Source organism: Choloepus didactylus, chromosome 18, assembly GCF_015220235.1.
Source record: "Choloepus didactylus isolate mChoDid1 chromosome 18, mChoDid1.pri, whole genome shotgun sequence".
NCBI lineage: Eukaryota > Metazoa > Chordata > Mammalia > Pilosa > Megalonychidae > Choloepus > Choloepus didactylus.
The window spans coordinates 46,890,280-46,916,308 of record NC_051324.1 but is presented as its reverse complement, the minus strand read 5'-3'; the positions used below and the strand labels follow the sequence as shown (position 1 = coordinate 46,916,308).

The 26,029-nt window shown below is 39.9% G+C and overlaps 1 protein-coding gene and 1 long non-coding RNA gene across 3 annotated transcripts; one reads left to right on the top strand and one right to left on the bottom strand.

Annotated features, from left to right (window-relative positions):
* Positions 1 to 668: 668 nt before the first annotated feature.
* Positions 669 to 22,855, top strand: CALCOCO2 (calcium binding and coiled-coil domain 2). Of its 2 annotated transcripts, none has more exons than XM_037809450.1 (13): positions 669 to 754; positions 8,099 to 8,288; positions 11,903 to 12,005; positions 12,203 to 12,336; positions 13,028 to 13,153; positions 14,321 to 14,415; positions 14,864 to 14,933; positions 15,564 to 15,686; positions 15,972 to 16,058; positions 18,525 to 18,620; positions 20,132 to 20,267; positions 21,305 to 21,333; positions 21,855 to 22,855. In XM_037809450.1, the coding sequence occupies exons 2-13, from the start codon at positions 8,109 to 8,111 to the stop codon at positions 22,026 to 22,028; spliced, it is 1,353 nt and encodes a 450-aa protein (XP_037665378.1). In that variant the 5' UTR covers positions 669 to 754; positions 8,099 to 8,108; the 3' UTR covers positions 22,029 to 22,855. The 2 variants fall into 2 exon arrangements, with proteins under 2 accessions (XP_037665378.1, XP_037665379.1); XM_037809451.1 differs by lacking the exon at positions 669 to 754 and adding an exon at positions 796 to 1,298.
* On the bottom strand, positions 17,134 to 21,679 carry LOC119513968. Its single transcript, XR_005212731.1, has 3 exons — positions 21,529 to 21,679; positions 17,986 to 18,117; positions 17,134 to 17,260 (listed from the first exon to the last, which is right to left on the bottom strand). It is a non-coding gene; the product is annotated as an uncharacterized LOC119513968 (long non-coding RNA).
* Positions 22,856 to 26,029: the final 3,174 nt, after the last annotated feature.

The following is a 26,029-nucleotide window of genomic DNA, read 5'->3' as shown; positions in this document are numbered from 1 at the left end:
TCTGGTTAGATGCACATAAAAGTTTCTTTCCAGATTTAGTTGGTTGCTACTAGTTGGAGATGGGGCACTTGGTTTAATTTTCTATAGATAGCATGTGCAGTGTTTAGTATCTTCTGGACTACCAAAGAGTAAAGTCAAAAATGAAATTACTTCATTATTTTACAGGAAAAAACAGGGAAAAATAGACAATGATAATCCATGTTAGGAACTTCTAGCTTTTTCCTAAGATACCAAGAAAATGATCATTGAATAAAGTGTGTATGCTTGTAAGAGAAACCACATAAATATAGCATGTATGTGGAGACCACTAAAGCCTTCAGAGAAGAGAATAAAGAGAGGTAGAATAGTAGACTCTTGGTGAAGTGTTACATGAACGCAGGAGTAAAGAGACAATGACCTCTCACAGGCCATTCCGAGATATGGAGCTTTTTCTTTCAGGTTGAAGACGTACAGTTTAAAGAATAAAATGTAGGTAAACAGGTCTGTCTAGGGGATGAAATAGGCTCCTTGGAGTGACATCGCTGCTCAGGAATGCGGAAAGCCATAATCCGCAGCGGACCGCTGGTGAGACCCTACCACCTGGCACTACAAGTCCCACCAAGCAGCGCGTGAGGGCGGGGATTGCTGACCGTTATGACGTTGCGGGCGGGGCCAGGCCGGATCGGGGGTGGGGCCCGCCTTGGGTTTTTTTTAACCCCACCCCTATCCCCGTCCCCATCCTGTTGCTGTTGCGCCGCGTCGGCTGCTATCCCTGGTGAGTCCCTGAAGTAAAAGGGGGCATTAGGTTCTCGGTTCCCCAAACTCAGACTTCCAGCCCTGAGATAGGGCCTTCATGGGTAGAGGTGCGACCGGTTTCAGTTTTCACCTCTTCTCAACTTTCTAAGGGAGTGACTTCGTGGAATGCCTGGAGCCCCTTCCGGAGCCTTGGAGGGTTAAGGGGCAGTTTTCTCCTGAGGAGGGCAGGGATTCAGTGCTTGTGACCCGATAGGAGTCCCCTTGGGCAGAAGAGACATCTCTGACGTCGCGAGGGTGGTGACGACACGGCAGCCGCCCGGACGCGTCTCTTGGCGTCATGCCCCCTCCCGAGGGCGCCGAGGTTGTGGGGTCCCATAATCCCTCTCTTTGACGTCATCGCTGTTTACCTCGAGGCTCTAGACAGGGAGGGGCCTAGTCACCCCCTCCACCCTGGCCTCAGTTTCCTCAGTTACGAGTAGGTTTGATCCCTGAAGCCCGGTTCCTTCAGATAAGCATTCTGCAACTTTTGGATGAGGTGGTCTAGGAAGCCGAGAAAAAAAAAGGTGTAGTAACTGCTCTTTTACTCTTTTTCTCCCATTGCCTCCTTTCCCCCCTACACCACTTTAGCACAGTTTATTTTGGGAGCTAATGTCTCCTCTCACATATTGATTTCAGCTCCTCCCGGGCATGTTAATGTTTCTCTGTCACTTGGGTTTTTTGCTACTGATGCAAGCCAACAAGTGGTGATGGTTGGAGCTGAGTAGAATAATGATGATTCATTGTTAGTTATTTCCACTATTGCAAAAATCGTTTCAAGTAGGCTTTTTATGCAGAAGGACTTTGTAGATTATGGAGACCTGATGATTAAAGAATATTCAGATTGCTCACTTTCCCAGGTATTTTCAGGGGGTCTACACATTAGCAGATCTGACAGTTGTGGAGTGGAAAGGACCCTGAAAAATGTAGTAATTCTGTTACTTGGCACTAACAAGTTGTATTGTCTTTCTAGTCAGATAGTAAATCTGGGGCTCTTTAAAAAGTTTGACTGTGCTTGTTGATATAATATGCTTCCTTATTTTTTAGGTGAAAAGAGAGACAGTTAAAATGAACTTTCACCTCTTTTTCCTTGGACCTAGGGCAATGGTTATAGCTGGAAAGGTTTTTAGAGATTATCTAGCCTGATCCATACATTTTACTGGTGAAACTGAAGCCTAAAAGGAGGTAATGTGAGTTGGCCAGGATCTCAGAGCTAGTTAGTGGCAGAACTAAGACAGGAACACAAGTCCCTTGGTTTCTGGCCCAGTCCTCTTTCCATTACATTTCAAACACTTTCACTGCCCATATCATGTCAGGGGTTAACCAGAATCACCCCTTTCAAGGAAAAAATGGAAAAATGGGTAATATCAGTAAAGTAGAGATTTAGCATATGAACTTTGAGCTTTTCACACAGTTTCTTGTAGTTGTCTGCATTTTTCTGTTCTCCTGCTAGTACAGCTGGCACTGTGGGATGTGGGATATGAGTCTGCTTGGAAGAAACTGGGCAGCCAATCCAAACGTTGTCCATAAGTAGTATTAAAAACCTCCTGTAGGGTATTACATTTTTCTCAGTCACTCTGAAAGGTCTTTTGTGAGGAACTAGAATCAGCTTGGGAATTTTGGATTAGAGCAAGTTGCTCAGTTGCTTGAGGACCAGTGATTGTGCGCTTTGCTTTTTCTACCCTTCAGGGATATCTGCATACCCATAGTATCCATTGCCAGTGTTCTGTATGGGTAGTTGGCTGTAAGTACCTCTTCCAGGGCGAGGTAGAAGTGGAATTCAAATATGTTCATCCATTTTGCTAATAGTTTAGAGAGTAAAGTAAGCAAAAGGATGAAGGAATTAGATTAAATATGGCTTTGGCTTTTCTCATATTTTATATCACTGTTCCTAAATGAAGAATTAATTCACATTTTTTTCTTGGTTGTGGAAAATTTGGTTTCTTCCTGTGAACTAAGCCAGAGAAGCTACCTATGGTTTTCATTTCTCATGAAACATGTGCCCAGTGGTATAAAAGACAAATTTAAAAATTTTGGCCATTCTTTAACGTAGAATTTTAGTTGTTTTTAATAAAAAACCTTTTTGTTTGTGATTCAGCATATGTGAGGACAGGTCTTCAGGGACAGTAGTGAATTGATTTGGTTGAATATTTGCAGGAAGGTTTACAACATTTTTTCTTTTCTGCTAAAAAACATATCGGTGTAATTTGCAGATTCACACAGACCAGACGTAGAATTGGTTGTTCTTTTTCTTCGGGAGAACATAAGAGGATCTATGTCCTCATAGAACAGTCCTGGCAGTAGTATATTAAGCTTGAAAAGCTCATTAGATGGACATGTGTCAGGCTTTCTTAGAACCCAGGAGCCAGTGCAGAGAACTCATTTTAAAATATATTGCCTGTTGTTGTCTACCTCCTCTGAAGACCCTAATCCTTTTGGAAACTAAGATAGGAAAAAAAAAAAGCAGCTATGTCAGAGGCCAAATAAAGTGCCTCTGACAGTTTGTGGAATCTCTGTGCATTTTTTTTGTCATGCTTAATGGTTTTGTTTTTAAAAATCTCTTTGTTTTCCCTGGCTCTTTATGTGGCTGGTTTTTGATTTGGCAGTAAGAGTAAGGAATTAGGTGAAATACTTAATTCATCCCACTGCTTTTTCATGACTCAGTAGCTGTCTAGGCTTCCAAATTTAACTTTTGCTCTTCTTGTTTATCTTCTGTTCTCCTTGTCTCTATAAGTTATTGCCAGAATTAGAAGTGGATGGTGAGCAGGTCTGTAGTGGGAAGAATGGGGGAAGTAGATGCTCAAATCATTCCACATTTCCTTCCATACTTCTCACCCCATCCCTAGACATATACAACACTCCTTTCTAGACTGCTTTATCAGAAAGGTAATTTTCCAAGCCATTGTTTGAGCCCATTTCTCCCAGAGAATGTTATCACTGGGAGGGAGGAAAGGCTCTTACTTGAACTTAAAAATCAGCACATACCTTTCTTCCAGAAAAGTTGAATGGGACTCCTCCTCACTGACCCAGCTCAGATTGGCATGATTATGCTCTGGGCTTACCCCTGGTCCTTTCTGTCCTCAGCTTGGGACATGGAGAGAAGGGAAGTATTACTGTTTCCTCATTCTCCCTGTCTCCTCAACCCTTCCCCAGTTTGGCAGAGAATTTGGCCTTTATTTCAGGAATGGTTGAGTTCTGAATACCCAGAGTGCCACTGGATGCCCCGAGTCCTTCTGGAAAGGTGATGAGATCTCTGAAACTGGAAACTTCATGGAATCTGTTGCATTTTTTTTCTTTCATCTGTGAAATTTTATTGGTTGTTTGTAGCACACAGACATTATGAACAATTTGTACACAATTCTTAATGTATGTACTGAAAATCTAAAAGACTATGTAGTTGTCATTCTTTTCTAAAGTTGTACATTAACTTTCCAGCTTAATATTTGGAGGCAAATTTTCTTTAAGAGGATATCAAGTACCACTGTCTTCAAAGGTTGATAAGCTGTTACATCATAAGTCCCACTAATTCACAATTTAATATCATACACACTACATATTCAACTTTCCAATCTTTCACAGCACATAACAAAGTTATTAGGAAAACTGGACTATCACAACGAAAGGTGTTACAGAGGACACAAAATTCTGATAGGGACAATTGTTAAATAGAAAAAAAAAAAAACAAAAAACCACTCCCTGATCTTTGCTCTCCCTGTTAGAATTGTATTTCTTTAACAAACAAGTCTATGGAAAAACAACATGGGAATAGAAGTAATTTAAAATGTTTAAGGCATATTAAGTGCCTGACTTTGATTCCAAATTGCCATTTAGTGTGCATTGTATTACAGGATATAAAAACTATCCTCCCACCAAGAATGAAATGTTAACTTGACATCCAACACAGTCAAAGCTGGTTATACCGAAAAATTAAAAACTGCAAATGATTTCACCTCTTAGAAAAAAGCATTTGCACCCAAAAAATGAGATGAGGTGGGATTCTATTCTCTTTCTTAAAAATGTTTCTTCTAGAGCTACTAAAAAGTTTGCATTTACAAAATAGTTGGTAAAAATGCTCCTCTGGATTATACAAGAAGGGAGATACAGGAACCACTGATAAGACATAGTATATGCTTTTACTAGGACTTGGCTTCTTTCTTTCCTGCTTCATCAGAGGCTGGACTCTCCTCATTTTTAGTTTCTCCATTTTCTGCAGGTAAATCTTGGTTTCTTGGTTAGCCACTTTGGCCTGTTTTCCCTTTACTCCCCCTTTCCCTTTTGGTTGTACATTTTTGTCTGAAGATACATCCTTTTCTGCTGCCTTTTGTGGCTTCCTTTCCACTTCTGCAGAAGCAGGTTTAGCTGTCAACCTCACCACTCTCCTTGGGCTCCTGCTTCAGCACTCCTTTGGCTGGGCCAACCTTCTTTTTGGGCATCTTGGTGGTGGGGTAGGTGTGGGCCAGGTGCTGTGGGCCATAGTGCGCTGAGAGCCTTTGCCAGTCTCTTGCATTTTGATAAGCAAGGAACCAAGGCTTTTTGTTGACTTTTCCAGGTGGATGATTAGGTTTTCAGATGAATGAAAAGAGATAGTTTCCTTTGGCTAATGCTTAAGACTCAGACCAAGAGCTCTTTCATGTCATTTTGTATGTGTGTTGCCTTTCCGCAGAGATTCTGCTTATGAGCTGACCTTGATTGGTATGAGGTCTGGGCTTTTCTAGTAAAGAATGTAACAAGCCACCCATGCCCTTGGCTGGTCTTGCCTTTCAGAGTAGCTTCCATTTGCAAAACAGCTTGCCAGCATTTGAGCGTGTGGGTAATGGAGTGTGAATCTGATGGGTCTTTAAGGAAATCAAATCTGTGCCTTTTGCTTTTTTGACACTGTGCCACTTGAACCAGCCATTCCAGCTGAACCAGCCGTACCAAGAATTGACATAGCACTTGAAGATTATCATCTCCTCACTCTATTTTAGCAAGAGAAAGCAGAGGCACAGCAGCTTCTCTAAAGGTATCCAGCAAATTGAGAGCAGGGCTAGAAAAAGAACTCTTGGCCCACTATCACCCATACCATTGTTTGTGTTTCACATTTTGATGACTGGCATGCATATCTCATTCATTCATTCATTCAGCCAATACTTAATGTGTGATTACTATGGTTTAGGCACTGTGTTGTGTGTACAGTGGTGAACAGAGTAGCCATGATCTTTGCCCTTGCTACTCATACAGTTTAAAGTGAGAAAGACAGACAAATGATAGTGTTATAAAGGAAAAAAACAGGGTGTTTGGTACTTAGGTTAACTGAGGGGCAAGCTGTGAAGTCACTCTTACCTCAGTGTTTTCATGATCCATTATCAGAGGACACATTAAGTTATCTTATATGCTCAGATTAATTAGTGCTTCAGGCTTGATACAAGGGAATACACTGGCCTCATTATGAGTGAAGGCCACTAGTAGGAGTCTACAAGCTGAGAAACCTTCCTTCCCACCTTCCCATAGCATCCAAGAAAAACCCTTTTCACATAGGCAGTGGCTTATCATTGGGAACAAGCCCTGACCTAGACTGGAAACTGATTCCCTTTCTCTACCCTGACCCTTAGAAAAACTGAAAAACTGATCTGAGGTTTGAGGTTGAGGATGCGGTTAAGCTGTATTACAAAACAGAAAGTTGATGCATTTCCTAGTTCCTTAGCTCAGTTCCAAGAATAGTTCAGGGCCCCAAAGTCCCCTTGCCTTTCCCTATGAAAAGACTAACTTCTGGAAGTTGCAAGCGGAGGCCTGGTTGCTTACACTTCAAAATAAAACCAGGAAATAGGTAGGTGGGGCAGGGCTAGAAGAGCTGCAGTTTTATATTTTAAAATTAATCGTGGGTGTCGCTATGTGTCTGTGTGTGTGTGTGTGTGTGTGTACGTGTATACAATCGTCCCATGTTCCAACAGCTACATTTGTGAGGCATTATGTAATATTTGCATATATACACTATTTCCTCATCTGCTGTTCAGAGCTACGCTATTTATTCATTTCCTGGTAAAAACCTGGGTTGAGAATGTAGACTCACTAAGTGTTACTATGACCAGGGCATTTAAAGTGAGTGCTTGTGATTCATTTGAGCGGCAGGAAGTGTCAGACCTCAACAATTCCAAAGACTTTGTTTCCTTTAGGTATTGTTTGTACCTCCAGAATAGTTTCTTATCTTCCATCACATTGGTTTGCTGCCCTGCAAACACTGGCTGCATTTTTCCATTTCTTTGCTTTTACTCATGCTGTTTCCTTTACATGGAATGCCCTCATCTTCAAACCCAGTGGTCAAAAATTCTAATCTTCCTCGAGGGCTTATCTACTCACTCCCTGAAGATTTCCTGCATTTTCCTAACCAGTTGCCATCTCCCCTTCTGAACCCCAAAGCATTGTGTACTTTCTGTTCTATCTGGCAGTCGCTTGTATGCTAACCTCAGTATTGGATTGGGACCCCTTTGAGGGCAAGAACTAATCACTGACATCTGTTAGACCCTTTCTTTGTGCCAGTCTCCATGCTAAGTACTCTACCTCTGTCATTCAACTGTCCTCAACTTTGTGTGAAGTGCCTGTTTTATGGTAGGCACTGATTTAAGGGTTGGACACTTTACGTTATTTCAATTAATCCTAACAGCAATAAAATGAATGAGGTAGGTGTTAATATTACAGAGGAGGAAACAGGCATAGAGCCAGGTTGGCTAAGTAAATTGCCCAACATCACACATTTAATAGGTGGTGAAGCTGGACTTTGAACTCTGCTATTCTGACTTAAGGACCATGCTTGTCACCACTGCATGTCAAACAATCTCCACTCATCCCTATCTTCTCACTCTGATCTTCAGCAACCAGCGGAGTGCTTTATATATGGAAAGGCTTGATATTGTAAGATAAGTGGAATTGAATGGAGAAGCTGAAACTCTGAGAGATTGACTTTCCTAAAATCAGAGGGCTTGTTGGGATTAAAAATCCCAGTGGTTCAGGCCATTTTTCTCTAGGCTGCCTTACTTATTTAAGGCATGTAGAGAAAGGGAAATAAACTAGCTGTGAGCAGAGAATAAGGATACATGAGGGTGGTGAAATAGAAAATGCCTGTGGTGAATAGATCAAAGGTGTCTTCAGACTATTCTTATTGCATAGGAAATTGTGAATGCAAAATAGCTCAAAGTGAAACAGAAAGTAAGTTTTATGATCTCAAAACTTGTCTGTCTTTTGCTTTTCCTGACTTGCCTAGAACGGAATGTTCCCTGGGTGACAGCCCAGAAATTTCCAGCATTTCAGACAATGCTTTTTGTGCCTTACTCTATCCCATATCTTGTAACAGGACCCCCACCATGGAAGAGATAACAGAAGATCCCCCCACATCAGCTGTCTTGCTGGATCATTGTCATTTCTCTCAGGTCATCTTTAACAGTGTGGAGAAGTTCTATGTTCCTGGAGGGGACATCACATGTCATTTTACTCTCACCCAGCATTTTGTCCCCCGTCGAAAGGATTGGATTGGAATCTTTAGAGTAAGTAATTAATCTAGAACTGATGATCAGGAATTAGACGTGTGTCTATCTATGTGTATTCCAAACATTTTATGTATTATGTCTGGCCAATTTTAAAAGCCTAAACTCCCTGGCCCTTTCCCCTTCTCACGTAAGTGTGTGCTGTAGAACTTAAATTTTAATTTCAGTCTCAATCAAACTAAAATAAGATGGAAAAATCCTCTGATCCCCAAATTTTATAATGCTTTCAAAGACTAAATATAAATTTTAAAAATTACCATGTTTAGAAATATTCATCTATGACTTGACTGGGGTGGGTAGCCCTTATTATGTAACTTCTGTGACTTTAAATATCACTTTCTTACTTAGTACAGTATTTCATTTGTTTTAATATGACGGTCACAAATATGGAAAAGATTTTGAGAGTTACCTGGTTGGATATCCTGCATCCAAGAAACTCATTCTTGAATAAGTGAGACACACTTCTTTATAAAGATTTCCAGAGACAGAAAGTTTATGAGTTCCCTCAGTCACCTCATCCAGTATCTAATAACCCTGACATTCAAGAAACTATATTTTTTTATTAGAATTAACTTCCTCTCAAGTTACCGCCCTTTCTCCCCTTGTCTCTCTCTCTTTCTTGCTTTCTCTCTCTCTCTCCCTCCCTCCCTCTCCCTTTCATTCACACTCACATACATCATAAAGACAAATCTTCCTATTTCCAGAGACAGGAGATAAAGGTCAAATTTAAGTAATTGACACTGCTGAGTCCCCGCTCCAGTGACCTTTGGTTTGACACCTCGGTATGTCATGCCTGTGTGTGAATGCTGCTCACCCTGAAATCAGATGCCATTCTTGACTGCACTGTGAAGGATTGTTGCTTATTCACATCTCTCATTGAATTCCTTTTTCTTTATTCTTGGGAATTCCAAACTCATTGATAGAGTGACAGCAGCTGGAGGTAATAAGGCTGTGTTTGAAGGTAGGCTTAGTAGACAACCAGAGGGACACTCCTGAGACTGCAGAATATTGAATTATATGAAAAGCTGTTCTAACAGAAAACTGACACAGAAGTGTGTTTTCTGTCTTGGAAAAGAAGGGTGGTTGCTGTTTATCTTTTTCTCCATATGTAGCAAAACATACAGATCAGCACTGTCCAATAGAACTTTTTGCAATGGGGCTAAGCTCTCTGTCCAGTGTGGTACCCACCAGCCACATATGGTTCTTGAGCACTTGAAATATGACTAGTGTGACTGAATTTTAAATTTTAATTAATTTAAATTGAAATAGCCATATATAGTAAGTGGCTATCCTTATTGGACAGCATAGGTATAGATAATATAAAAAAAGAGAATGATTCAAAAATTACTTAGGCTTTGAAACTTTTTTTGGCAACATGATTATATTTCTGTTTTGTTTAGACTGGTTGTTCGTATTTTCCAAGCACTTAGCAGCTACTAGTAAGGACTACTTCATAAGCCAAAAAAACTTATGCTTTTAAAAACAACTGTTTAAAAGCATTAAAAAAAAAAAAGTTACACCAGTATTTGGAATCTTTCATGCATTTCAGATTGCTATGCCTCAATAAAGAAATAATGGTTCATCAGAGAAGGGCCTCTAATGTTCATTGTGTCCATTAAGCTAGTGACTCTTAACACTAACCCCAATTCTTGAAAGAAAGCTTAAGACTTATAGAGAACACATACTGTTTTTGAGAACCCTGTGTGTCAGGCCCTTGATGAGGCTGTGAGTGTGTTTTCTAATTTAATCCTGACAGCACAACAGCCCCATGAGGTGGTAGTATTCTCTCTTGTGCACAGATGAATAAAATGGATATGCTCAAGAGATGGTGACTTTGAGAGATCATGACTTTCCCACAGTCCCATAGTAAGTGGTGAAGCAACTTCTAAACTCAAGTTTTTATTTGACTCCTTTAACTGTACTTTCTCCTGTGTTTTTGCTGAATTCCTTTGAACAAAAGATTGTAAAATAGAGAATTAAGAGTTGATCATAAAGTTTTGTCCTTCATATCTCATTTCTAAAGCTCTCCCAGCATTCTTTCTGTATAGCCTTGATCAATCTGACTTTTCCTCAACTCCTTCTCACACCTGACACCAGTAGTTCCTAGCATCAAGGAAGCAGTCAGTAAATGTTTTTGAATACATGGATAAGCTACATCTTCTCAATATAGAGAGAGCCCCAACCAATGACAGAGCCTAAAGCAAGGGGAGTCACCTTTCCTTCCTTCAAATCATTGTGTAATTCTGTGTTCCATACTCTACCTGGGCATCTAAATGTTTTCAAGGTTTCAGAGAGGGGAAATACCATGCCATAAGAGGCAGATTGAGGCTAGGAAAGCCATTTTTCACTTAAGCTTTGCTCTAGTGGAGGAACCAAGGACAGAAATTGCAGATGACTAGAAGTTGCTTCCTTGTACCAAGGTAGCAGTAATTCTGAGGCCTTCCCAGATGACATTTTGGTCACAATGCATTAAGACACTCCAGGATGTGAATGAGGACTCCATAAAATTCCTGCTTTCTGGACCACTGCAGGCTGCAGTGGCTCTGAGATGCTTGCAGCAATGGGGTGTGTATTAATGAGACACTAAAACATGTCCTAGTATGTTCTGATGAGCTTTCAGTGTAGCCTTTTCAACTCTTCTCTGATTCCTTAACATATAAAAAAGGAATTTATTGTTAGTTCTTTCTCTTCTCCCTGGCTCAGGCAGGGTCAAAAAATGGCAATAAATATAATTTTACTTTTCAGTTGTTGAGTTTTCCCCTTGAAGAAGAGGAGACAGTGGCTCCCTTTCTATTCTCTGGTCTGCTCTCATCTTCCAGATATGATTTAAGCCACCTTTTACCCATTTCACATTTAGTGAAAATATTTTCCACTTAGCTGGCTTTCTGCTCTGAGGCATGTTTTGTTGTATCCTTGTATCTTATTATTTATTGCATTCAATACCTAATGTTATTATGTTTATTGTCAACCTTCATTAGCATGCATTAAGGAAAACACTGAAGAAAGAAAACTATATAAACCTGGGCTCTCTTATCTGGTGCTTCACAATCTAAGACCTATCCCTCAACACCCTTACCCCCACTATTGAAAAGAATGTGTTTTATAAATGGATTGGTGTAGCCAAGTTGGTATAGGTGACAAGGCTGAACTGGATACAGTAGCAGACAAACCAGTGGAGAGAGTAGGTCAGAAGTGCTTTTTGATTTAGAAGTTACAAGGACATCATTGTATGAAGATAGCAGGAACAAGGTTTACAATCCCAGAACTTTTTCCCTGAATCATTCTGAACTCTATGTCTGATTCAGAGGTAAAATTTTTGGATCTCTTGTCGTCTCGTGTTGAGTAGCTAGTTTTTATCTCCTTCTAAGTCTGGTATTTTGGACCATGTTTGCATGTCCATTGTTATTTGTATCAGACATCTTACCGTATATAGTTGTCATAAGTCAAAAAATAAGATTTGATCCATGGTGTATGAATCTTGTCATAATGAACCCATTCTATTGTGTTATTAAAATATACAAATAAAAGTAAGTGCATTTTAAGAAGAGATAGCCCAAATAAAGATTCTCCCCCGTGCACTTTCAGGTTCTCAACATAGCCTCTTGTCATTACAGGTGGGATGGAAGACAACCCGTGAGTATTACACCTTCATGTGGGTTACTTTGCCCATTGACCTGAACAGCGAACCAGCCAAACAGCAGGAAGTTCAATTTAAAGGTGAGACAAATACTGGATCAAAAGTATTGGAGATAGCCAGCAGCCAAGGCTAATTAATTCCCTTGAACTTAAGTTCAAGGAATTCCAAGGCTAATTAATTCCCCTGAACTTAAGTTCAAGGCAGATAAAAGACTGTTCCATATTTAAAATTTTCTGAATAGACTTTATTTTGGATGAAAAATCATGTTTGTTTTCAGCTTATTACCTGCCCAAGGATGATGAATATTATCAGTTCTGCTATGTGGATCAGGATGGTGTGGTCCGGGGAGCAAGTATCCCTTTCCAGTTCCGTCCAGAAAGTGAGGAGGACATCCTGGTTGTTACCACTCAGGTCCGTAAACACTCACATCAATCCCTTCTTCCCATTAAGAGTAGCAATTCCAGGACAGAGTGGAATTTGAGTCAGTAAGCCTTTATTCAATGTCTAACAGGTGCTGTTGGGAAATGTTAATACAGTACCCACTCATACCCACTCAGAAGTGACTTAGGAATGTTAACAAGAATCCTAACAATAAGTGATTTCTCCTTTCTCTGAAACTTCAGTAGCTCAGTGGGCGTTCAGTTATTTCTTTAACTTGTCTGTTTAGTTAATTTTTGTCACGTGTACATCTTGTCACCACAGTGAATTTATAAGCTCCTTTGAGGAGAGAAGTACCAAATATTCTTTGTCTCTCTTTCACTTCCGACCCAGAGCCTGTCATGTCTTATTGTCTGTAAGAAGAATCTACATTGCCTCCTTCCTTCATTCCCCCTTTTAACTTTTTATGACCTTAATTTTTGTTCATTTTTCTTTCTTGGTAATGGCAGCCTTAATGCTGCACCTTATACAAGCATACCTATACCTTATACTCTTATGTATATACTGAGGAGCTGCTCCCATTTAGGGTACACAGATAGTTATTGCAGTGAGAATCAGCTAGACTCCTGCCATCCAAGTCTCTGGGAATTTTCTGCTGGAGGGACTTGAATATCCATTGGATTATAAAGGGTTAAATATGAATATATGCAATGCTCTTTTGTAGGAAGAGGTGGAGGAGATCGAGCAGCGCAACAAAGAACTTTGCAGAGAAAACCAGGAGCTGAAGGACAGCTGTCTCAGCCTCCAGAAGCAGAATTCAGACATGCAGGCTGAGCTCCAGAGGATGCAGGTATGGTGACTGGTTAAAGGTAAAGTTGGAGCACAGAGATCAGAATTGGATGGTCCTTCTTCTCTATTCAGCACCATTTTCTGTTTTGCTTAGCATCTCACCCTCTGATACTAGTATCTTTGAATTGGCACAGTGTTAGTTTTACATGGGTTATTTTATTTAAACCTCATGGCAACTTTTTGAGATAGGTACTGTTATTATCCCAGTTTTGTAGATGAGTAATCTAAGGCTTAGAGAAGTTAAGTAATCTCTTATACAGCTAATCAGTGATGGAGCCAGGAGTCAAACCTAGGCAGTCTTGGCTGCCTCTTCCCCTTGCCTGTTTATAACATGAAACACTTACAGCGTTAACCAGAATTAGCCTTCAAATCAGCAGGTGGTGAATTAGGGTTGATAATGCTAGAATCTAAAGAGTGGAGTTTTCTCTAAAGACTATAAACTAAAAATTTGAGAAGTTCAGAGTTAAAACCAAGAAGTAGATATTGATTTACAAGGACTACTTCTGTACAGAATGAAATTTGGAAAGAAAAAAATCAAATGTTTAGGACTAGTGGGGTAGCCACTAGCCACTAGCCACATGTGGCTATTGAACATTTGAGATGTGCTGTATGTATAAAGTAAACACCAGATTTCAAATACTTGTATGAAAAGACTAGTAAGAAAAAAATGTAAAATGGTTAATTTTTATTTTGTTTACATATTTAAATGACATTTTATATATACTGGGTTAGATATACTATTATTAAAATTATTTCAACTGTTTCTTTTCTTTTTTACTTTTTTTTAATGTTGCTACTGAAATTCTAAAATTATATATGTAGTTTTCATTATTGCTATTAGACAGCACTATTCTAGGAGAAAAGCAGCTTTGTCTGTTTTGTCCACTGCTGTGTCTGCAGTGCTAGAACAGTGTCTAATGAATTAATGGATAAAAAATATAAGCTCCAGTGGAAGAGAAATTTAGGTAGATGCATTTTTAATATGGATAGAACATATTAAGAATATTTTAATACGGGAGTCTCTTTACTTGGGTATTTCATCACTTCAGAGTCTTGCCCTGTTTGGCACATAACAAGTGCCCAATAAATATTTGCTGACTGCCTGAGATACTAAGAATTGTCTTAGAACTGGTCTGACCCTTTGACTTTTCAATCTGTTTTCTTTTAGGAACTACAGGAGGAGCTAAAAACCCTAAAGAATCTCAATAAGAAGTTGGAAAACAAAGTGAAAGAGCAGAACTGTTGGGAGACAGAACTGCTTCAGTGAGTATGTCTCATTCTTTGATGGGAGGAACTGCTGTATCACATGCACCCTTAGGTAGAGCCAGACTAGATTTCTGGAATTTGTTAGAAAACACTCCTCCTGTTATGACCATGATTGGTGTGACTTTCCCCTTTATATCATGAGCTCTTGATTTTGGATTAGAGAATTAGTATCAGGATGGGAAGGACAAGTGACTTGAGTTCAAGTATTAACTAGTGGATTCTAAAATAACTCTGTAGGGTTAGGACTGAACCAGCCTTAAATAACTAGTGGATTCTAAAATAACTCTATAGGGTTAGGGCTGAGCACCCTAAAAATCACTTAAGGCCAGGCGGAGCTGGCCATGAGAAACAACCATTGCTACTTCCTCAGTCAAGTGGCTAAGAAACAGCAGTATATCCTGGAATAATTAGCATGCGTTTCATGTAATCATCTCTACCTCCACAGACTCAAAGAGCAAAACCAGAAGATGTCCTCAGAAAATGAGAAAATGGGAGTCAGAGTAGATCAGCTTCAGGTAAGTAATGCCATACCTTTGCCAAAATATGTTTTCTTTACCTTACAAACCGCCTCCACTCTTTTCTAGTGGCCCAAGAAGGAGATGCATTTCATTGTAGTGAGTGCCTAATGGCGTACCTTTCAAAGCATAGGACTGAAGTTACAGGTTATGTGTTTTCCATCTTGGACCAGACCCACCCCCACCCCCCCTTTTTTTAAACAGTCATGGTCCACAAGGAACTGAATGATTTGCAAAATTTATATTTATTATGAGCTCTGAAGATGGATAATAAACATCTCTACTAGTAGTTTTCAAACATTTCTTTAGCAACAAAATCTTTTCAGGGAAAATCGTACTCAAAAACTTGTAGTGTTAAGCAGATAGCAACAGGACTGCTCTTGTTTTTAAGGAGGTATGCCTTAAAGAGGGAGCTTTAAAGAGTGGTTCATAGACTCTTACTCAATTGTGTATAAGATTATGGGGTTTGGTAGAGCAGAAAAGTGAAGTGAAGGAGTTCTTTCTAAGAATATTTGGCAGTTGGGGGTTGCTGGGGAAATATCTTTTTATGTTACTGTACATTAAAAAGCATTGTTCCTGTTTAGTTTTCCTTCTCTTATATCTTGGTCATGTTCACTATTTTCACTTTAGGCCCAGCTGTCAATTCAAGAGAAAGAAATGGAAAAGCTTGTTGAAGGAGATCAAGATAAGACAGAACAGTTGGAGCATCTGAAAAAAGAAAATGGCCAGCTGTTCCTCAATTTAACAGAACAGGTAGAGTCACAGAAGAAAACATTTTTAGGCATTTGCAAGAAAATTGTTCTTTCTTTACTCTATCATATACCTGGATATTACTGGCTCTGGGAAAGGTCTCAGAGGAAGCCACCTGAAAATGAGGCATCAGTCGGCTTTTCTCACAAATGATTAGAAGACTTGCCCCTCCCTCTGCAGACTGCTTGCTTACTAGCTCAACAGGCCCTCCCACAGTGTGTGTGTAGGTGTGTGGTATGTTTGTGTGTCTGCATTCCCAGAAGTGGTACTAAAATCTGTTCTTTGCAGAGGGAGCACCAGAAGAAGCTTGAGCAGACAGTGGAGGAGTTGAAGCAAAAGGAAACTACCGCGACAAGGAAACAACAGGAGCTAACGGCATGTCTGTCTTTGGTTGGCTATGTGGGAGGGGGCCTAAAGAAGGAAAGAGATAGCGTCTGTTTTCAGGTGACAGAGAGGATAAATAAGACAGATTGGGATAGCATTTGCCTCTGGATGTTTTGCTTTCTACCCAAAAGGACAGAATCTGCCATTTACAAAATGTTTAGGAGAGGTGGTCATTTCTAATGTGTGATGAGTGATAAAGAAATATTGAAAATTAAAACTTCCTGACAGGTTGTAATAGAGCCTTGGGCTAGAAATCACACAGAATAACGCCTACTCCCTCTGTACAGATTTATTGTGGGGGCAGACAAATTAATGATTATAAGGTTGAGTTCTAAAACAGCAATCAAAATTTGTTATAATTAATAATATCAGTTATCATCATAGATTATTCTGAACTATAGCTGTACAGTAATGAAAGCTTAATTGACTAATAATTTCCAATAATATATTGTTGGAAAAGAGGTTTCATGGTAATGACAGGTGCCTGGAAGCCCCATTTTCTGAATTGATCTAAGATCCTGAGAATTCCTGACGTGTGGAGCATATCTAGCTATTGGGATTATAACTCATATTTGCATCATTCATTAATTCCATTATTGAGATATCACTAAATGTAAGATACTGTATGTTTTAGTATAATACAGTAGAGAGTAGAACAAAGTTTGTACATTGGCAACTTACAGGTCAAGTTCAATCCACAGAATTGTTCTTTTGACCTGTATAGTGTTTTTTAAACATTGAATTAGTTACCAACATTTAAAAGTTGGAATGTTTTCCATAAGAAATTCTGTATTTCCAGCTTCTCTTGAAATATTGGAAGATCTGGCAACATTGAGCCCACATTTCTGCACAGCAACAATACTGAGCTTGAGTAGCCACTGCACCCTTTAGATGGGTTGTGTGTTCTGCATTTTGCTGTGGTCTTCACTGTTTTGTTGCATCCAGCTCCTTCATTCAATTACATTCCTTGCCTGGTACATTTGAGTTTGTGACCTCTACTATAGCACAGAAATTACTGTTTTAAATAATCTATAGCCATTGAGAGGTTTGAACCTCCTTGGTTTTCCTTGTTTTTTATGGAATATTTTTCAAGGGCTGGGGATCCCCACCTTTCTGATAGCTATTCTTTATTCTTCATGCATCTTCCAAGTGCTTCTAATTATGAGAGCTAATGTATCTTATACTTCAGGAGCCTAGGAGCAAGAAAACAGCAATGGAAGAGCAGTTAGTACAAGAGGTGGAACGCTTAAAGGCAAAGGTAGAGGCTGGGAAAGCCTGTTTCTTAGAGAAGTACAAAGAGTGTCAACGACTCCACAAACAGATCAGGCAACTCAGGGCTGCTGCACTGGTAGGTGACAGAGATAAGGGGCCCAGGAAAGCAAGGGGTGTGAGGTTTGTGGTTCTTAGACAAGCCCCTGTACATCCTTTTTCGAGGGGAAAAATTTACTTTCAGCTAAAAAGAGGAGGGAAAGGAGTGTGAGGCCAGAAACTAGCCCAGGGATCCCAAAAATATTGGCCCCAGCTTTGCCATTGGTCTCAGGGAAGGTTTTTGTAACCATTGAGTGGGTTTCTGTGCAGACTCAGATAGTCCTTTCTTATTTCTGCCTTTTGAGGAAGTGAAGCAGGACCGGCAGACCGAGCAGGAGCCAATGGGGATAGGGAGCAAGGAGCCTGCAGTCAGCACTGTCATCGGGTAGCCCCCTCTTGCATTACTACCCTCAGGGTCGGCTAGAAGCGCACAGCAATTTGGGCACCAGCATTCAAATAAAAAATCTTGGAAAAAAAAAACCACAACTAGTAGGATTAGCCTAAGTGTTTTTGTGAGGTGTGCGCATGTGTATGTTTGTAGGTAGGAGATGGGACGCACTGAAGTATTCCTAGGGGCACTGGGGCCTTGAAACTAGTCAAGCCAACTCACCACATTGGGAAGCATGACACCATCATACTGGGAAGCAGAAGACCCCAGTCTAGGTTCCTTGTAGCCTTGGATCAGTGCCTTCCGGGGTTCCTTCGCTCACAGTGTTAAGGAGTCTGGATCCCTCTCTTCACACTGTGGGAGGGAGTCACACCAACCTAAGCCTAAGTGTTTCACGCTTCATTGAGCGAGATATTTATTCAAAACAAAGATGACTGTTTTCATGGGTAGGTGGGATTAAACAAGGCTCCATTTATCCCCAATTCCGAGAAATCAGTATTGAGGTTTTCCCCAAGTTTACTTTTTTTCTCTTTGGTCAAACCTGATGCCAACTCAGACCTTAAGCCATTTTATTAAGTCACTTTCCTGTAAGTCAGCATCCCTTCCATCGTGCTACTCCCTCCCACATTTCCCTCCTTCCCCCACCTCATTCCACCTCCTTTGAAGGCCAGAATCTCCGACAATCTCCTTGTTTTACCTCACCTTGGACCCAGATTGCAATATGCAATCCTAATCCTATTTTTTTTTTTATTTGTTGCCAGGACCAGAACTTTGACCTGTCAAAAAGACTGAGTGAGAACGAGTTTATGTATAAAGTTCTGCAGGGTGAAAAAGAGAGAATAGAAGAAGAAAATGATGTAAGTGTTTGAAAGAGGGCAGGAAACCCCAGGGTTTTATGGGGGAGGAGCAGGGTGGCCCAGAGGTCGGGTGATAAAATAAAAAGTTATATAAAAAGGCCCTTTCTAGGACAGTGGTGAGACAGTTGCTTCTAAACAAAGAGTAAATTTAATCTGGTTTCCTTATCTACCACAAAACCCTCTCTTTGTTCTACAACTGAAACTTGTTTTGCATGGCAGAACTTACCCTGAAAGGAGCAGTCTTGATGAAGCCCTAACTTTTTACTTTGCTTTTAACTTTGCAGCTATTGTAAGTATTCTTAGTCTTTGGGGAAGTAATACCCTATATCACTTTCATGCTAGCTGGGGGACCCTTTCCTTCAGTACAACTTTTCCTTTTTCTCTGCTGCCAAACCAGGAACAGAAGTGGTGGTCTATTCCAGTGCTGGACATATGGTAGGCCCCTAATAAATGTTATACATTCATTCATTCATCAGTTCATGCATTCATCCAGCCAATATTTATTATTTGTTGTATGTTAAGCGCTAAGTTATTATTGACTGACTGATGATGATGGCAGCCAGTAAAGTGGCTGCTCCTGAAGACATTCTGTGCTGTTGCCCAAGATCAAAGAATAGGTGTACATGAATTCTTACTATTACTTCTAGATCTGTACTCCTAGCAGTGCTCCATCTACCCTCTCTGTAACCGTTCTGGGCTACACCTCCAAGCAATAATTTCTCCTTTTGATCATATCATTTATGCCAATGTGTTTCAGTTTACAGAAGGCTGTTGGGGTCTGTTTCTGGTTCTATCATTGATTCTCATTCTCTTGACTTAGATAAGTGTACCTCAAATTGGAAATCCCTATTTTCCTAGGTTAGTCTGGTAGTGATTTGCAACAGGAAGGAAAAGATCTGGTATTTGGGAGCTTTGATGTTAAGGGGCTGTTTACTAATTTTCTTTTTTTAAGGAATTTTAAATGCTATCTGTCCTCCTTGTAACTTGTTCTCTCATGCTTGCACTCACTCTCTCTCTCATATTCATTTCCTCTCTCCCTTTCTCTCTATTTTATGGGATATCTATTTTATAGGAAAAAACATGAAGAAGAGAAAATTATATCAGATGAATAGTCATATTGTATAAAAAATTGTTCTAGGAAAGAAATTGAAAGAAGTATTTATTCAATAATAATGTACCATAGTTTTCAATTATAGTTTCTGCCACCCTCATATTTCTACACAATCTGAGTACCCCCCTTCAGTTGGTATGTATTCAGAGACTAAAAATTCTTTTTGTGTTAATCTAAACAAAATTCAGTAAATGTATTTAAATTCAGAAATTAAAAACTCAAATATTTGGAATATTGAGGCTGCTGCTTCCCCTTTTGCAGAATTACAGATTAACATTTGTCTGGGTTCTCCAGTTCCACCTTGAGAACTATCTGTAATGGGCATCCCTATCTAGGCAGTTCCTGGTGACCATTCTTTGTTGCTGCCTTTCAACATGACTCTGTAATACTTTATCCTTAGCTTTTGAAGAGGGAGAACAGCAGATTGCTGAGTTACATGGGTCTAGATTTGGACTCTTTACCATATCAAGTGCCTACTTCAGTTCCTGGAGGTGCAGGACAAAATCATGGACTTGTCTATGGAAACCCATATTCTGGTAAGATAATTTTGCCATTTTAGCTAGAAGGCTCCTGCCTGCATCCCTTTCCTCTGCTAAATTTTTCTTTGAGTCTGAGATGCTAATTAAGACCAGTCTCATTGTTAAGACTTGCTGGGCAGGAGCAGAAGACCCACTAGAAAGATTGCCAGGCTAGAAGTGTTAATTGAGAAATAAATCTGAATCCAGAAGATGCAAATCAGATCATTCGCCTAGAGGCAGCAGACACAAATTGAGTCCCGTGGCTATATTCTAAATGTATAAATCAGAGAAATGTCTTTGTGTTCAAGATATACATATACAAAGCCGAGGAAGCTAATTAAAGTTTGGGAATGGCAGTACGAGAGCCGGGTTATGCTGCCCAGGAACTGACAGTTATGGTGGCCACCCTGATGGCCTGAACAAGGTTGGCTGGAGTGTGTTCCATAGAGACTCCAGGTTGGTTTGGAGGACAGGAAATGGGGATGAAAACCAGTTTTATCACTCCAGGACTTGGGGTAAGATGTCCTCGTCAAACAGGGAGCTTCTCTCTTTTGTCTCCAAAGGCAATATGAGAGCTCATTTGCTTGCTTTTTGTGGATTGTTTAAAGCAGTAATTTTATCTTAAGGGTCAAAACTATGTCTTTGCAATATGCAAGGATATAAGTTTATTTTTTTCTTTAAAAAAAGATATTTGAAAAAATCTGTATAGATGTAGCCTTGAAATCTGTTCTTAGTTAAATTGTTAACTGTTCTTATTAAAATCTCATTTATTTTCCCCATTCTGAAAATAGGTTTATTGTTTTTTTCTGATTACATAACATAAACATGACCACTGAAATTGCCATTTTCTTATTTTTTTTCCTCTTCTTTTCTCTTTACCATTGACCTAGATCCCCTCTATCAGAAAATAAATGGTATATATGAGAGAGAAAGAATCAGAGGCAGTGGGGAGAAAGGGAATAATAAGGATTTCTGAAAATATCTGCTAAAACACAGTTGGAAAATCTGGGAATTATATTTTTTTCTGTAAATGAAAACCTTTTTATTTCCCTCAGGTATCCAAGAAAGTTCTGCCCCCAATCGGGTAAGTATTTGACTCATGAGATTGCCCAAATCCTTGAGAAAATTTCCCGTCCTGCTCCAGTTCATGAGAGAACGATAGGGAGACTGGTTCATTTTCATAACTCCAGAGGTCAGCTAGAGCCATTTATTCTGTGCCCAAAGCTGAGTCAGTCTAGCCAGCCTGTTGAGTTGGGGAGAAGAAAGCACAGTTACTCACCTGCATTCTGCTCAATATCTCCACCTGTGAGTTGAGTTTGCTAGCATGACTAGGGAGGAGATGTGATCTAGGCAGCTAGTCAAAAAGGTGTGTCCAGTGTCCCTTCCATGCTGGAAGCCATTTTGACTGCTTCAGCAATATTAGGCTCTTCCATTCCTGTGGTTAGAGAAAACCCCAGTGAGTATCTCCAAATGCGATTTCATTCATTTCACCCACTATTTCTTGAGCACCTACTGTGTGCCAAAGAAACAGTAGAAAACAAGATAGAAGTGGTCTCTATCACACATAGCTCACATTTTTGCTGACCTCTTTGCTCTTTCTTTCAGCTCTCCATCAAGAAATGTCCCACCTGCCGAGCAGAGTTTGTTGATGAAGTTGATGATCACACCTTGGAGCAGTACATGCCAGTCATTTGTTTGAGTTGTCCAATTTGTGACAAGATCTTCTCAGCAGACGAGAGGCAGATCTTTGAAGACCATGTGTTCTGCCACTCTCTATAAGTGTCACAGCCTCTTTGATCTATATTGTAGATAGATTCTATAGAGTAGGACCTATAGCTTCTACTCTGAGTTATGGCTCAAGATCCTGTCTAACCTGAAATTATTAGAGGTCTATTCAGCCCTGCTGCCCCAGAGGTGGAGCCATGGTAACTATCTGAAAGATAGCAATAAGGGCTGTTACTTCCATCCTTGTGGGTTATTACTTTTGAAGTCAAATAACTCTAGCTGTATCGGCTTCTCATCTATGGTGCCCATTCTTCCAAGGGTCTCCTGTACAGGGGCCTTGGGATGGAACTGACCTGGCTGCTTAGTTCTCCAAATTGTCCCACTGCTATTCAAGATCAGGCTTTGAGTGTATTTGCACTCAGTCCCCCATCCTAACCCTGTGCAAGAGATTAACCAAAGGTTGCGAATTTCCTCCTTTTCAGGTCTCTTTCTCTGATTGCATTAGACTAGTAAAATGGCACAGCAGAGAACTCCGTCATCCAATTTGGATACCAGAGGTTTCTCAACCTAACTTCTCAGCTCCCAGCAGAAGCATCTTATTTCTAACCATGGACAGGAAGTGTTATTTCAATCACAGAAAGCTATCTTCCTTTCTGGTTGACATTTTCTACTCTTTGATTTTTCCTATGCACGTAACTTTTATTGTTTTAAGTCTTTTCTTGATGGTTAGTATAAGTTGTTAGAAACTGTATGGGTTTGAAACTTTCTGAGCAAGTGAATTTGAATATGGATAAGTCAATAATGAGACAAATATTGTTAATCTTTCTAATACCAAAAATAAACTCATGCTCTCTTTCAGGGACTTGGGTAATTTACAGTAAGCCTTGAGTTTATGGTCTTTTATTTTTAAGCTCATGGAAAAAGTGTAATCAAAAGGATTGTGGGAATGGCAGACCCAACCACTGATTTCTCTTTACCCATCTTAATTATTCAACAGAAGAATCTGCTGGCAGTTATCTTAAGGTGGGGTGGGAGGTGGTAAAGCATTGGTTTGAGAAATCTGTAGCCCTTACAACTTGGCTCTAACTTCCCATGCTTTGCAAAGGCAGTATAGATTTTGGCATCCTTTGTGAACTAAGTTCATGCCCTCCATCCAGATTTGCTTAATTGACCTATAAGAAAGCAATTTCATTTTCACTCCCTCTAGGGATTGAACAAATGGAAATTATTCCCAGGCAGTCAACCAGCTGGTCACTATGAAAACATTTTTGCAAAAACTTTTGAATGATGTCGTGAATAAGGTTGAGCCAAATATAGCTCTTCATTCCTTGTGGGGTTTCCCCTAACCTAGCTGTATTGTCCTAGTCATAGCCTCTCACCTTTATTTCTCCCTTGATAAAATGAAGATGAAATCATACTACTACTACTACTGTATCTCCATTTCAATAAGATATCTCTTTGCCCTCTTAAGTATCAAATGTGACATGAATTTTTATTCTAGAGTAAAAATATAATGGGAGATGGTAGTGCGGGAGTTTTTCTAGCAGACCCCCTTCCTCCCAATAAAATTTGTTTCTCCCCAGATAGTTCCAGTGAAGAATTGCAGTTTCATTTATTTTGTACTAGTCAGCACTTAATTAAGCGCATGAATGGAGAGGAGCAGTGGTGCAGTAATCCAAATCAGTGAATACCATTTTCTGGTGAATTACCCACCCCTTTGCCCCTCCTACCCTGAGGGTTTCCATGATTATCCACAGTAGCAGGAGCCCTTCTACAGGCTTGGTAAAAAGTCAGTTGGGATGTTAATGATTTTTCTTTTTTTTTTTTTTTTCTCTTTTTTTTTGCTGTGTGTAAAACAAAGCATCTTTAACCACTGTTCATTATCCCCAGCTGCTCTTATCAAGGCTTTGAAGGGGATATTGTCCTCCAGGCAGCTGCTAGTGGCAAACGAGAAACAATCATTCTTAAATAATCCACTGCTCACCCTTCTCCTTCTATCCCCCTTGCACCCACAGATTTTATTGCTGTAACATGCCTGCAAAAAATAGCAGGCAGTTAAGGGAGTCTTTGTACTTATGGTGGCAACAGGTTTTCCCTCCTAATTTATTTTCTCTTGGACTAATATTAAAATGTTCTGTATTACCTAGCACACCTACTTTATGGGCAGTGAGAAAATAAGTCACCCTGGCATTTATTGAGTGGTGAGAGAAAGCTACTCTAATATCAGAAAAAGGCAATTGACAAGATTTGGAAACCTTGGCCCCTGAGAATGCCTACAGCTTCAGCCTTTTTCCCTGGCCTTACTAAATACAGGGATGAAACGTGACTGCCTTGAATTATCCTGTGATTTGAGTGATTTTCTACATTGGCAGTGGATTGCACTGAACTAAGCACACTCTAACATGGTCTCCTAGCAACAAATGTTGATGAGAGGACAGGTCTGGGCTAAGCAGTGCAGTCCATGGCATGGGAAAAAAGCAAAACAGACTCTACAGAGAGATCAAACCCAAAGAGATAACTTACTCCACAGAGTTAACCAATAATAAGACATAAGCTCAGGGAAGTTACACAGGCCCCAACGCTCTCCTAAATTGATCTCATATAAATATTAAAATAATATTTTATTATAGTTCTTTATTATAGTGCTTTCTAGTTTAGAATGTTTCATATGTTTCGCGTGCACCTCCAGTAACCCTCTGAAACAGACAGCTGACTAGTAAAAAACTACCATTTTTATTGATGAATAAATTGAAACATGAAGGGATAGCTTACAACCCAAAAATGTACATCCAACTGATGAATGATAATTATAGTATAACCATACAGTGGAATATCATTTAGCAATAAGAAGGAAACCTCCAGAATAGGCAAATCTACAAAAACAAAATAGATTAATGGTTGCCTAGGGCTGATAATGACTAATGGGTATGCACTTTCTTTTTGGGGTGATTGATGTTAGTGATAGGCAATTCTATGAGTATACTAAAAACCATGGCATACTTTAAATGGGTGAATTGTATGCTATGTGAATTTTATCTCAAACTGTCATATAAAAAAGGATAAAAATGATTTGCTAGGGTCATACATTAGGCTCATGGTAGGATGGGCTCAGATATAGATCAGAGCAAGTTCAATAGTGTTGAACTTAGACTATGCTTATCTCAGTACAACCAACTGTCACAACAGTGCTGGTTGTCTTCCCATCTTGAGCAAGAGATAGCAGCTTCAGTTGCAATGGAATTGAGATTAACAAGATCAGAACGAGAAGTGGTAGCCCACCATTTGACCAGCAGCCTTGGTAGTCTCTGGGAATATCTATTCAGTGGAGATGGATGTACCCAATAAAGTTGGAGAAAAGAGTCACCAGCCCACAAATCCTGGGTGATCACATTAAGGGATCCAGCCTGCTCTGCCTAGTGTTACTACTTTCTCCCTGTAGAAAGAAAGAATCTGACACTCAAGGGGACTAAGTTTATTGTTTATTCAGTCAGTTAACATTTATGGTGCACCCACAGGGTGCAGAGGTAGGATTAGGCCAGGATTAAAAAGTTAAATGAAAGATAAAGTTCTTCCTGTGAGGGGTCTGCAAGATAAATGAAGATATTCTCTCTGTCCTCAGGGAACTCCAAAGCTGCTGGGGTAGAGAGTCTCAGGTTATAGGGATCTCCCAATCTGATGGGGAAAGGAGATAACTACACACAAAAGCAATTTAAGGACACTTAAAAAGATAAGGGAAGTCATCTTGCACCCTGAGGACATAAGGGCTGTGGGGCTGCAGTGGTAATTAAGGTGTGATTAAAGCCCACATTAATGATGCCAACTGATAGGAATGTGCTTTGGAAGAGGGGGAGGGACAGAGACTGGCAGAGAAGATCCTGAGGGTCTCTGCAAAGGGGAAGTGAGAAAGGAGAAAAGGGCCCAGAATGCAAAAGAATTTTAAGCAAAAGTTCTGGAATATAAAAAGAAATCAGCCCCAGTCCTGAAAGAGACTACAATCTAGTTGAGTGAAAAAGCATATTAAGACTTGGGTCACATCTGACAAGCTCATTTACCCT

Coding starts and splice junctions, on each gene's coding strand:
- CALCOCO2 (XM_037809450.1), top strand. CDS start 8,109: ATGGAAGAGATAACAGAAGATCCCCCCACATCAGCTGTCTTGCTGGAT. Junction 14,934..15,563: donor TCAGAGTAGATCAGCTTCAG/GTAAGTAATGCC, acceptor TTTTCACTTTAG/GCCCAGCTGTCAATTCAAGA. Junction 18,621..20,131: donor GAATAGAAGAAGAAAATGAT/GTAAGTGTTTGA, acceptor CTTTATCCTTAG/CTTTTGAAGAGGGAGAACAG.